The 14573-nt window shown below is 36.4% G+C and overlaps 1 protein-coding gene across 1 annotated transcript; it reads right to left on the reverse strand.

Annotated features, from left to right (window-relative positions):
- Nucleotides 1–5311: 5311 nt before the first annotated feature.
- Nucleotides 5312–7255, reverse strand: LOC141682759 (UDP-glycosyltransferase 73C6-like). Its single transcript, XM_074487454.1, has one exon. The coding sequence runs from the start codon at nt 6979–6981 to the stop codon at nt 5494–5496; it is 1488 nt and encodes a 495-aa protein (XP_074343555.1). The 5' UTR covers nt 6982–7255; the 3' UTR covers nt 5312–5493.
- Nucleotides 7256–14573: the final 7318 nt, after the last annotated feature.

Below are 14573 nucleotides of genomic sequence, written 5' to 3' on the forward strand. Positions count from 1 at the left end.
AACGCCTCAATAGAATGGAGTTTCTGAGAGGAAAAATCGTACATTGTTGAACATGGTGCGATCGATGATGAGTCTAGCAGATCTTCCAATAAACTTCTGGGGTTATGCTCTAGAAACGGCTGCATAAACGGCTGCATATGCACTAAACCGAGTTCCAACTAAATCAGTTCAAAAGACTCCATATGAGATATGGACTGAGAAACGTCAAAGCTTGTCTTTTATGAAAGTATGGGGATGCGAAGCGTTTGTGAAACGCTTGGTGTCTGACAAGCTGGGACTAAAATCGGATAAATGTTATTTTGTGGGATATCCTGAAGAAACTAAAGGGTATAGTTTCTATAATCCTACCGAGAACAAAGTGTTTGTTGCTCGAACCGCTGTATTTCTTGAAAGAGAGTTACTTTCAAAGAAAATTAGTGGGAGGACTATAGATCTCGATGAAAATCGAGTTGTACAAAATAATATTGAACCAGAGTTGGAAAATGGGCAGAAAGTACATCAAGATGTTCCTGCTCCGGAAACACAGGTTGTTCGTAGATCTAGTAGGGCTCGTCATGAGCCAGAGAGATATTAGGGATTTCTCTTGACTCAAGATGATGATGTAATGCTCATAGATAATGATGAGCCTCTTACCTACCAAGATGCTATGAACAGTCCAGACTCCGAGAGATGGCTAGAGGCCATGAAATCCGAAATGGAATCCATGTATCAAAATAAAGTATGGACTTTAGTTGATCCACCTGAAGGGGTAAAACTAGACCTGGCAAAATGGGTGTGGATCCGAAGAACCGAACTGAAATCTATAGATCTGAGATCCGATCCGAGATCCGAATTATATAATCCGATAATTATCCGAAAACTAAATTAAACCGATCCGAAAATTAACCGAACCGAAAATGATCTGAAATATTAGATCTGATTATAAATTAGAACCAAACAAAACCGATTCAGATAATATTCAAACCGAATATGATCCAAAATAAGAAAAATCATACTTAAATGTATCTTATATTCGTGATAACTTAATTATTTAATTATAAATTAATGTAAAAGTATAGTATATTATATTAAAAGTACTACATTTAATAAAAAGATATTTTTTTAAGTCTCGAAACATGAAAAAATAAATAAGTTATGATCCGAAATATCCGAACCGAATTTTGTCCGATTTTTATCCGAATTTCATCCGCTTTTGATCCGAATTAGACCCGAACCGAATCACATCCGATCCGATCTGAATGACCTCCAGTTATATCATAATCCGAAAGTGGAACCGATCCGAAATAGATCCGATCTGAAACCGATCCGGTTATCCAATTTGCCAGGTCTAGGTAAAATCTATAGGGTGCAAGTGGATTTTCAAGAAGAAAACTGACATGGATGGTAAAGTACAGACCTATAAAGCGCAACTGGTGGCAAAAGGTTTTAAAAAAGTTCATGGTATAGACTATGATGAGACCTTTTCACCAGTTGTTATGGTCAAGTCCATCAGGATTTTGCTAGCAATAGCTGCTTACTACGACTATGAGATTTGGGAAATGGATGTCAAAACCGCTTTCTTAAATGAGAGCCTTGAAGAGGATGTATACATGATACAACCTGAGGGTTTTATCGATCCCAAGTTTGCTAAGATGGTTTGTAAGTTATTTCGATCTATTTATGGATTGAAGCAAGCCTCAAGGAGATGGAATCGTCGTTTTGATGAAATAGTCAAAGAATTTGGCTTTATTCAAAATGAAGATGAATCATGTGTTTACAAGAAGGTTAGTGGGAGCCATGTGGCATTCCTAGTACTATATGTAGATGACATATTACTAATAGGGAATGACATACCTTCTCTACAGGCTGTTAAGACTTTTTTGGAAAATAGTTTCTCGATGAAGGACTTAGGTGATGCTACATATATATTAGGGATCAAGATCTATAGAGATAGATCAAGGAAATTAATCGGCCTAAGTCAGAGTACATACATTAACAAAGTATTGCATCGTTTCGGGATGCAAGAGGGAAAAAGAGGATATGTCCCAATGTCTCAAGGGATATTGATCTCAAAAGACAACTGCCCTAAATCATTAGATGATAAGGGCCGTATGAGCAAAGTTCCATATGCTTCGGCAATTGGATCTATAATGTATGCGATGATATGTACTCGTCCTGATGTTTCGTATGCCTTGAGCATGACGAGCAGATATCACTCTAATCCTGGTGAGGGTTACTGGACAATTGTCAAGAATAATCTTAAGTACTTGAAAAGGACTAAAGATTCATTCTTGGTGTATGGAGGAGATGAGAAGCTGGTTGTAACGTGTTACACTGACGCCAGCTTTCAGACAGACAGAGACGATTCAGTATCTCAGTCAGGTTTTGTGTTTTGCCTTAATGGAGGTGTTGTAAGCTGGAAAAGTTCAAAGCAAGAGATAGTAGCTGATTTTACAATGGAAGCTGAGTATATTGCGCCCAGGCCAAGGAGGCTGTTTGGATACGGAAATTCATAACGGAACTTGGTGTGGTTTCATCGATCACAGATCCAGTTGATCTTTACTGTGATAATAATGGAGCCATCGCGCAGGCTAAAGAACCAAGGTCCCATTCTCAAGCAAAGCATATACTTAGGAGATATCACCTCCTTCGAGAGATTAATGAAAGAGGAGATATACATATATGTAAAGCGCATATTGATGATAATGTTGCAGACCCGTTGACTAAGGCTTTGTCGCAGCAAAAGCACGAAGGTCATACTAGTTCCATGGGTATTAGATACATGGGTGATTGGCTCTAGTGCAAGTGGGAGATTGTTAGTGTTTGTGCCCTAGAGATAACACTATTATGTTTATATTATGAAACATTTGGATTATTAATTATGATTATATGGATTATTCTTTAGTAATTTATTATATCTTTATTTTCTGCGATAAGATGTTAGATTAATAAATGTCCTTGGAATATGATATGTAAATCTATACCTCTAAGTACGTGACTTAGAAACTCACACTTGTATTTTACTCAAAATGATTATATAAAACTTGATGATTACAAAGCTTGAAAGAGTGTCCTATTTATAGGCCTCCATGGAACCTATTAGAATATAATTTAATATGCAACTCCCTAGGTACCTGAAAAGCTAAAGGTCATGAACTCAAAAGACCATCAATCCAAAAGTCTTGAACCTCAAAGGTCTATTTTAGATGATTCCAAGAACATTCTATATTATTAAAATAATAATCAAAGTTAGTTTATAATTATTTCAACAATAGATTATAGGCTCATCTTCTATTTATAATATTTTAACATTTCTGATATGTCAATTCTTCCTTGCTCATAATAAATTGATATTCTAATGTTAAATTAAAAATGAAGCCTAAAAGAATAATAGAATATGGGTAGTAGTTGTGTCACATGCCTGTAGAGGATATGCTTTAACTTGCAACATGTGGTAACAGATCTGTAAACAAATAGTACGAGTACAACAAATTAGCCCAACTAAACTTCTTTGATTTCTTGAGCTTTAAAAGGGATCTCTGCAATTATGATATTTTGATGAAGCTAAAAGAAGACATGTAATCAAGTATTATGAGCTCTTTTTCAGCCAGAATATGTACCTTCATAGAAATTTTCTCAAAGATCGGAATTCTGCATTTATTTTCCCAGTGATTTCAGACTTGGTCGATATTTCTGAAGCTATTAGATGCATATCCCTGTGAACACCCCCACGCGACATGTACCAAAATTAGGACATTAAGTTGAATAATTTTGAGTGCTTGGGCATTGAGATTAGGTTTCTTCATAGGTGACTACGACTCCCCTATGCTTCTACAAGCAATCCAAACAGGAAGAAAGAAAAAGGATGCAAGAAGCAAGAGATCAAAAAGGAAATATTAAGGCCGTGTTAAAGCGGTCGCAAGAAACTTTGAAGAGTCCTAATGCAAAAATTGCAGTTCTACGGACAGAAGAGAATAGGGAAATATGTACCTAGCTAGATGAAGTTGTGCCTTATGGTGATTCACATAATCTGCTATGTAAAATCATATATCCTCTTTCGTCCCTAGACCGGAAATTTCTTCATTAAGACTTTTCAAGGTCTCTTACATTTGCTTAAATTTGGCCTCTTTTTTTGAGCTCTTGCTTCTTAAATCCTCTTTTGTTCGCTTCTCTGTTGGGATTGCATGCAAAATCTGAGAGTCGTTGCAGTCGCCTCTGAAGAAAGCCAACCTGCATGCCCAAACGCTCATTATGATCCAACTTAATCTCCCAATTTTGGTACATATCACATGGGGTGTACATATGGCTGCATCTAATTGCCTCAGAAATATCAACGAGTTATAAATTCGTTGCAGTAATAAATGCAGGATTCCAGTCTCTAAGAAGGTTGTTGTGGAGGTATATATCTTCTGTGAGCAACAGAGCTCGTGATACTTTATAACAGTGTCTTCTCTTTGCTCCATAAAATACCAGAAGCGCGGAGATTCTTTTAAATTTCCACAAATTGAAGACTGTATTCTACCATTATTTAGGCGCACATTTCTTGTACTGGTATTATTTGTTTGCAGAGATTTGCTGTCAGATTTAATGTAGTGTCTGCTGTTATTCTTTCTTTTTGGATTGTAATTACTTCTGGAAAAAATTATTCACTGCTACATTCTATGCCACTGTCGGTAGTATGGAAGACTTGCAGATGCTTTCATTTACAGTGTTCTGAGCCGAATGGTCATATTTGTCTTTGTAGTAAACTTCAAGAAACTATCAATAATCCTTCCAAGGTGATTTTTCTATTTCACACTGTTTTAATTGTTTATCAGAAGATCTGGCATAAGTTTTAACTTTTAAACCTCTGGGTTGTTTTGAATCGCATATGTCTAAGGCCTAATTTCTAGTAGTGAGACATGTATGTGTGGTACACCAGATACTTCATCTTATTTCTAAGAAAACTTTAATAAGACTTTTATATTGAAGTTTCATAAATTAGCAAAAACAAGATATTGAAGTTTCATATTTAAAAAACACGAAATTGGAACAAACTGTATATTTGCTGACTATCTTTTTGGAGGATTTCATGAAAAGATTCCTCTTCATCTCCTCTCTTCAAGTCAAACAGCTGCTCCATCCAAATTCTTTTATAAACATTATACCGAGATTGCTATAAGTTCTTTTATCATGAGAGGTGTACATGGTGGTGCACCAGTTGTTGCTTGCTTCACTTATTGCTATGACAAGCTAGTGTGACTGATCTCCTGTTTTCCGCGGATAAAACCAGTATGACCATGGTCTTGCAGGTTACATTTTTCTAGTTTCTTTTAATATAACACAACTGAAATGTTCAACTGTTAGGCATAAACAAAGCCGCAAAGCATTTAAAAGAGATGGACCAACAGTCTGACACCGCGGCAAAAGTGACCTAGCAGTCCATGACCAGTCTTACAACCTAAAATTACCCATTAATTGGTTTTCTAAATTCAAATGAAATATTACTATTACACAAATAACCTGGACTGCACCTTAGCTCTTTAGCCTATGATCATTTGTTTGTTTCAGAATGTCATCAACTAGCAGTGTCATATTTAAGTGAGAAGAGCCTCCTTCTTCAATGGCCTTAGCTGCCTTCTCTCCATACTCCCTAGCTCTTCTTCTTCTATTTTCCCCTTCTTCTCCCTCAGACATTATGCAATTGATAGCTCTTTTAACATCTTCTATCTTTACATTCACTCCAGCCTTCTCTTCCTCGCCCAACTGAACAGCATTCTTACTCCCAACACTCACACCAGTCTCTACTACTTGCACTAATAACTTTTCATTAAAAAACTGCTCCGCGAACAATGGCCATGTAATTAGTGGAACTCCAGCACAAATTCCTTCAATCGTCGAATTCCAACCACAGTGGGTCAAAAATCCTCCAATTGCAAAGTGTGACAAAATTAGAACTTGTGGCGCCCAACCACGGATCAAAAGGCCTCTCCCTCCTATTCTTTTCTCAAATCCATCTTCTACTATCCATCTCTCTATCTCTTCTTGTTTACTTCCAGCCCTTACTGCCCATACGAATGGATGTTTTGATGCCTCCAAGCCTAAAGCAAGCTCTATCAGCTGTCCACGTGCAAGACTACTTAGGCTTCCGAGACATGCATAGATAACAGAGCCAGGTTTCTGGATATCAAGCCAATTCAAACATTTGTCTTGATCATTGATGACATTGTTTCCTCTTTGGGCCTTATCTAAGCTATCTTTGTTGCATAAAGATAAAGGGCCAACACACCAAACTTTGCCTCTTTTTAACTTCTTAAACTCCTCAAAATAACTTTTTTCCAACTCCTCAAAGCTGTTAATTACAACCCCATATGCTCCTACTTCAGTTGCTCTTATTTGTTGGCGAATAACGTTCACACGATTGGGAACAGAACCAGGATTGAATAGACCAGGCAACTGGGGTTTGGTAAATTCAATAGGATCGGGTAAACCGGGAACGATAAACGACTCTGAGTCGGAAACACTCTCATACACTTTTGAAGTTGACAGCATTTCTGTGCATAACTGTGTGAAACAACTCATTCCATCAAAAATAATCCACGGAATCTGAAACATTTCTGCAGTTTTCGCTGTCCAGAACACGTGCTTATCAGACAAAATGCAGCTTGGACGAGGTATTACCTCTCCAAGAATTTTTTCCACAGGCTCCTGTAACATATTTGTAGCGGAGAAAAAGTTCACATTCAAGCTATACGACGGCAGTTCATCAACGCTTTCACATCCCTCGGGCAAACCAGCTTCCGCAGATGGGAATCGGACTTCAAGAAGGCGAATAGGTAGCCCGGATAAAATAGCCCGATTTAAGGCTGCACCAAAACGGACTGAATTACGAGGCGTGGTGACTATTGTGACAATGACATCGCGTTGTGCCAGCAGTTTCGCCATGTCTATCATTGGAATAAGGTGTCCTGGACACAGTAAGGGGATCATAACAAAGTGAACCTGCTGTGACTGTGAACCCATCAGTACAAAACTGAAGTTCGATAATAAATTCGATATTAATATTTGTGTTTCGGACAACAATGGCCTAATCGAAAGGGACTATATATGAAGCTGGCAATCATAAATCTGTGAATGATAAGCATCAAACATGGATATATACATCAACTGAGGTAGAGCTTTGAATATGTTAGTTGTAATGACATAAGAGCCTGCATCAGCAAACGGACCACAAACACACAAATCTATATTGTCAGCGTGACTTTGTATGTAGAAAACATTGTTTCCAACGTCACTTGGCTAAACAAAGAAATACGACAGGCTAGCCAAACAAATAGGTAAGAACAAACAAATATCACATGTAGTATCATTTTCGCAAGTAAGATTTAAGAATTCAGCCATTGAAGCATCAAGACAACATTTTTATATTCTTTGTACTCCTCCGTCCCAAATTACAAGTCTCTTTGACTTTTTACGAGTAATTTAAGGTGTATAAAATTTATAAACCCGCATACTTTTTTCTTAAAAAAATCTTGATTTAAAATTTACTATGTATATTTTTATTTAAAAAAAAAAATTTAAAAATAATTAGCAGAGCAATCATTCTTATTCACCTTAAAATACGCGTAAAAATAAAAGGCACTTGTATTTTAGGACCAAGAGAGTATACATGATAGGTATGACAGTGATGCTAGCCGTTTTATTACTAAAAATGTATTGTTTACAGGCTTATAATAGGTATAACAGTGATGGTAGCCGATTTATTACTAAAAATATATTGTTTACCGGCTTTAATCGAAGATAAACCAAAAATTTGGTCTTGTTATCACAGTTTAAAGACAAATTTCCTAACTATTATTCCTAAAATTTAATCAACCATATTTTTTATTCTGGCAAGCAGATTATTCATTAGTTTAATCTTCTACTAAGTAGAAGAATGGCAAGCAAGTCCTGAAGGAGCATAGACGTAAACGTAACAGAGACCAAGTACTGGCAAACGCCTGAACTGTCACAGGACTCATTGGACAACTGGCCCGAACTAACGCAAACACTAAACAAACAGAAGTTTAGGATGCTTAAACTACACCTTATAGCAGCTCCAATGGAGGGTGCCAAGAGGGGTGTCAACGCCACGTGGTATGATGTGACTTAACACCCTTTTCAGCACTCCATTGAAATTGAGGTATGTTATTGGGTGCCAAATAAGTGCCAAAAGTTGGTATCCCGTAAAGTAGGGTGCCAATTTCATTTGTGGTCCCAATGTGGTCTTAATGGTGCATAAATATCATTTTCCTAATAAATTTCTATTAAGCATTTTTTTTATTGAATTAATGAAATTGACATCTTGGAGTGTCAATCAATAAAATATTTTTGAAAAAATGGTGCTAAAAATTATATGGAAGAAAGAAAATTTAAAATATAATATTTTTGATTATGTGGCAAAGTTGACACCCTTCGAGGGGTGCCAACCATTGGAGTTGCTCTTAGACTGCTAACACCTTCCTCCAGGAGCAACCAAAATAATACAAGTACCGTCAGTAAATATCATCAGAGGGATCATCTGAGCTCAAATCTTGAATCTATTCATTGAGGATCATGCTTATGTCGAAGTTAACTAGGTCAGGCCAGGTGCTGCATTTGCCATATTATAGATTTGTGTAGAATCAATCAATTGAAGAAATGTATACAAACATGTATGTAATGTAAAGAAGACTTAGAAATATCATTGTTTATTTTCTTAGAAGTTTCAGTGAGTACAGAGAGAGCATATTTAAAGTATGATGCTAAAGGTAGATCAGGAAATAACAGAATCAGTTACAAGTGTAAGGTAGTGTTTGGCTAAAAGTTATTTGGAGTTTATGACGCAGTGATGACGTTGTTGACTCGTTGGCTATTCTTGCTATCTTTGTGACACTCGTAATAGTCCCCCTTTTGGCTGACATGGCTTTAGTAGCATTAGCCCTCCCACAAATTGGAGACACACCAGAATAAAAAAGTCCCAATTTGGAGCAGCAGTTCCAATGAGGAACCTTACCCAAACCTTTGGTGATAATATCGGCTGGATTCAGCTTGGAAGCAATGGGAAGAACCTGAACTAGACCAAGGCGAATCTTCTCTCGAATATAATGGCAGTCAAACTCAATATGCTTGGTTCGAGCATGATAAACAGGATTAGCAACCAGATCAAGAGCTGACTTATTATCGCAATGTAATGGTACTGGTCCAGTGGAAGAAACAGTGAGCTCAGCAAGAAGTTGATGAAGCCAGATAACTTCACAAGAAGAATTCGCAAGGGCTCTATACTCAGCCTCAGCAGAACTGCGTGAAGTGAGTGCCTGTTTCTTAGATCGCCAAGAAATAACGACAGGACCTAGAGTAAAAGCATAACCATCAACTGATCTTCTATCAAGAGGACAAGCCCCCCAATCACTATCAGAAAATCCATGAAGAACAAAAGAATTATTTGAAGGAAAAAATAAACCATGAGCAATGGTCAATTTCAGATAACGTAGAACCCTGTGAACAGCTTCCATGTACTTAACACGAGGAGCATGTAAGAATTTGCTTATAACTGAACAGCAAAAATAATATATGGACGGGAGGTAGTAAGATATAAAAGCTTGCCTATAAAAGTTCTGTATTTAGTAGCATCATCTAAAAGAGAACCAGATTTATCACTGTCATAAAGTTTGAGGTCGGGATCAATAGGAACTGATAAAGGAGAAACATGGGACATGTTGGCAGTAGCAATCAAATCCGTAATGAATTTATATTGGCTCAAAAAAATTCCATGATTATTTCTTTAAAACTCAAGACCCAAATAGTACTTCACAGGACCAAGGTCCTTGATGGTGAACTGATTATGCAGAAGATCTTTGAGGACTTGAATTGTGGACATGTCATTTCCAACAATGAGGATATCATCCACATATACAACCACAACAACAAAAATGGAACCAACACTGATTATAAACAAAGAATGATCTAAAAGAGAATGTTAATAACCAGCAGTTAATAGAGAAGGAGCGGCTTAGTAAATCATTCACGAGAGGCTTGTTTACGCCCGTAAATAGACTTATTTAATTTACATACCAGATTAGAGGAAGATAAGCCCTTGTATCCTAATGGAATATGCATATAAACATCTTCTGTTAAATCGCCATGTAAAAAGGCATTGTTAACGTCCAATTGTTCAACAAACTAGTTCTTGGCAGCAGCCACAGCAAGTAAACTTCTAACAGTAACAAGCTTAACGACTGGAGCAAATGTTTCATGATAATCAACTCCAGCAGATTGGGTATAACCCTTAGCCACTAAATGAGCTTTATACCTATCAATATCTCCATTAGGTAAATATTTAATTTTGAAAATCCATTTGCAGCCAACACATTTCTTGCCTGGTGGAAGAGTAGTTAAAGTCCAAGTGTTATTAGACTCGAGGGCAACTAATTCCTTTTCCATGGCTTGGACCCAAAGAGGATTTTTAACAGCTTGGTAATAATATGTAGGTTCAACAGAATTTACATTATTGGCATAAAGCACTTGATCACTAGAATCATAAGAACTATAATCTATTAATTCAAAATTAGCAAAACCTTTAGAAGGAACGTGATAGTCTTGCCCCCAAGTAGGAAGACTTTTTTCCTGGGGGACTTTCTGACAGATACTTGAATATCAGGAATATCAAGAGTATTGAGATTAGTATCAACAGAAGATGATGACACAGGAGTTGATGTATTAATGCAAGATGGTGACACATCGGTGGAAGTATCAGGAATGGAGATAATAGAAGTATCAGATAGGGGTGGTGATGCAGAAGTAGAATATTGGTGTAACCAATTTAAGAAACTATAAGAATTACCAGGAGTCACATTAGTGATCTTAGGATCAGGTGAAGAAGTGGTATGACAAGGGAAAATGTGTTCTAAGAATTTGACATGTCTACTAACCAGAAAAGTATGATTATCTAGTCTCAATAACTTGTAACCTTTCTGATTAAAAGGATACCCTATGAAAATACATTGAATAGCTCGAGAGTCAAAAAATTTTGTTGGGTGGATAGAAGCATAGCATAGGCAACCAAAATATTTAAGTAAACTGTAATCAGGTTTAGTGTTGTATAAAATCTCATAAGGACATTTATGATGAAGAACAGGAGTGGGTAACAAGTTTATGACATAAGTAGCTGCAAGGAAGCAATCTCCCCAATATTTATAAGGAAGACCAGACTGAAAATAGAAATACTTGGCTACTTCAAGTAGGTGTTTATGCTTTCGCTCAACTCTGGCATTTTGTTGAGGGGTATACGTGCATGAAGTTTGATGTAAGATACCAATACCAGAAAGAAAATGACTGAGTTGCTGATTGACAAACTCACTACCATTATATGTCCGTACAGTTTTAATGGTTGTATGAAAATGATTTGAAACATAAGCAACAAAGGCTGTGAACTTCTGAAAAACCTCTTGTTTACTGGTCATAAGAAAAGTCCAAGTAGCCCTTGAACAGTTATCTACTATGGTTAAGAAATATCTACAACCATGAGACATTTCTACTTGATATGAACCCCACACATCCATATGTAAAAGATCAAAAATATTACTAGCATGAGAAAAACTATGTAGAGGAAAAGCAATCATGGTTTGTTTGGAAGAAGGATAAACTGGACAATCAACAGTACAGGAAGTAACTGTCGGAATAGAAGAAATATGATTCAGTACATTGTTTGAGGCATGTCCTAATCTTAGATGCCATAATATTGAAATATCTTGACTAGTCTGAACAGGATTACAAATAGTAGTACTAAGAGATATAGCTGGAGGAACAGGAGCATGAGGAAAATAATAGAGTCCTTCATATTCAACACCAGTTGCCAAAGGTTGCAGCTGTTCCTGAACCTGGAAAAGATATTGAGATGAAGTAAAGGAAACTGTAATGTTAGAATTGTATGTAAGTTTGCTAATGGAAAGAAAATTACAGTGAAAAGAGGGAACCAACAATACATCTGACAAGGTAATGCTAGGACTTAGCACAAATGAACCTAATTGATGTACCAGTATGGTTTGATTATTGGGTAAAGAAATATGAAAAGGTGAAGAAATTGTGTGTAAATTGGTCATAAGATTTTGGTTACAACACATATGATTTGAGGCTCCACTATCTAAAATCCACAGGCTGGAAGCATGTGCAGAAACAAAAAACATCATGAAGTAAGCCAAACCTGCTAGATTAGAGATATGATCCTCTGGTGTGGAACAAGTAGGATTATTATTTGACAGTGAAGAAACCATTTGAGAAATCTTTGTCATTTGCTGTTAAAGTTGTTCCAAAGATATTTGAGAATTACCATAAGAACCAGCAGTTGTTCCTTGATCAATTCTAATAGAATTGGACAAAGTAACACAAGAAGCCTGTACAGTAGGTTGTGGATGAGTTCTGAAGCCTGAAGAAGAATTTCCAAGAAATGGTGTCTTACCCCTCCCTCTTCTGCTTGAAGGGGGGATAACCTATGAGTTTAAAACAGGTCTCTTTAGTGTGTCCATCCTTGTGGCAATAAACGCATCTCAAAAACTGTTTCTTAACAGAATCACCACCAGAGGCTGAGACACTAGAGCAAGTACCGGAAGAAACACTAGGTTTAACACTCGGACCAACCGTCTTGACATTTCCAAGGAAAGAATTAGATAGAATATGGTCTTGTCTCTATTTCCTCTTCTTGCTTAATGAGGGAAAATGTTTGAGCAATTGTAGGCAAAGGATTCATCATCAATATTTGACCCCTAGCAGCAGAAAAACTATCATTTAAACCCATCAAAAATTGCAGCAATCTTTTCCTTTGCTCCTTGTCTTCTAAGAGCTTATGAGCATCACATTTACAGTTACATTTACAAGTAATGGCAGGCTCAAGAGCAGAATATTCATCCCATGGATTCTTCATCTTGTGATAATAAAACTCAACGGATTTATCACCTTGCTCAAGAGCATGTAAGTCTCGTAAGATGTGATATACCTTGTGTCCATCAATGCCAGAAAACTGATCAAGAAGCTCCTCCCAAACCTCTTGTACAGTATTAACGAAATCCATGCCGTTACTAATTTCTTCAGACACGGTATTTAAAATCCAACTTATAACCATATCATTAACTCTCTCCCATTGAGCCCTTAGTGGTGAGTTATCCTCTGGTTTAGGATATGTATCACTTATCATTCATAGCTTATTCTTTGTAGATAAAGCTCTATTTAAAGACCTCTTCCATGGACCATAGGGTTCAGTTCCTGTAAGTTTCTTAGAGATTAAAACTAATCATGGATGATCTATATTCTGTAAGTACAGCGGATGCATATTAGATTGCACAACACTGTTGTTATCATTTTCACCAGATTTTGGTGCCAAAACATCTTCATTATCGTCAAATCCTCCGCCAGAATTCTCACCAGTAAGTGATTCATTATGGCGAACAGCATTAGCATAACTAGTTTTCCTCATATTTTCAATACTAATTCAACGAGAACTTGAAGCAAAAGAAAAACTTCTAAGTTAAACTTAACAACGTAGATCAACCACACAATTAACACCAGAACGAAGAGAAACAATCAAACTATCAAGAACTGAAGGCGAAATCATAAAATTCACAACGATTTACATCAATTCACAACAATTTTAGTGAAGAAAATAACAAAAAACCGTGATTACGAACTTTCAACTCCTAGTCGATTGGAACGAACAAGAGATCTTACTTGATTCGTGTTAAAAACACAATGACGAAGCAAGAAGATCACGAAGAAACGAAACTGGAAAAGTAAATCATCAATTCATCTTCAATACATCGATGCGGAAACGAACAATCTTTCATAGATCTAAACTTTGATACCATATAGATTTATGTAGAATCAATCAATTGAAGAAATGTATACAAACATGTATGTAATGTAAAGAAGACTTAGAAATATCATTGTTTATTTTCTTAGAAGTTTCGGTGAGTACAGAGAGAGTATATTTATAGTATGATGCTAAAGGTAGATCAGGAAATAACAAAATCAGTTACAAGTGTAAGGTAGTGTTTGGCTAAAACCTATTTGGAGTTTATGACGCTATGATGACTTTGTTGACACATTGGCTACTCTTATTGTCTATGTGACACTCGTAATATATATTAATACTTTTTCGTTAAGGTCTAGTAAATTTCAACTCCCCACCATGTGAAACTCTCTCTGTTAAGATAGAGTAACCAAACCAGATTACATGATCTTTCCTTTAAAACTTTATCCACACTCTCATTCAAGATATGATAAATTGTGGGTTGGTACTAACCAAGTACCACGTCAAGAAGAAACATAAAATTATCTTATATGTAAATCGGTCAATTAACATCATTAGTAGGAGGTTTTTTAGTAGATGTACCAAAACAAATCAGTATGGAAAGCAAATAACATAAACTGTACTTATGATCTCCGGACAACAGATGGCTTCTCCTTGCTCTTTAATTTTTTTGCACTTCGAAGTTCAGACAACATATAGATTCTCTTTCGGTTAATTCATCTTACATTCATTTATTATGGACAGAATTTCACATGCATAATATATTATTGGTCTTTCTAATGTGTGCTCAAGTGCA

Source organism: Apium graveolens, chromosome 9 (assembly GCF_009905375.1).
Source record: "Apium graveolens cultivar Ventura chromosome 9, ASM990537v1, whole genome shotgun sequence".
In the NCBI taxonomy this organism is placed as follows: Eukaryota; Viridiplantae; Streptophyta; class Magnoliopsida; order Apiales; family Apiaceae; genus Apium; species Apium graveolens.

What these genes read in the sequence shown, in the direction of transcription:
- LOC141682759 (XM_074487454.1), bottom strand. Translation starts at nt 6,981, where the DNA reads ATGGGTTCACAGTCACAGCAGGTTCACTTTGTTATGATCCCCTTACTG.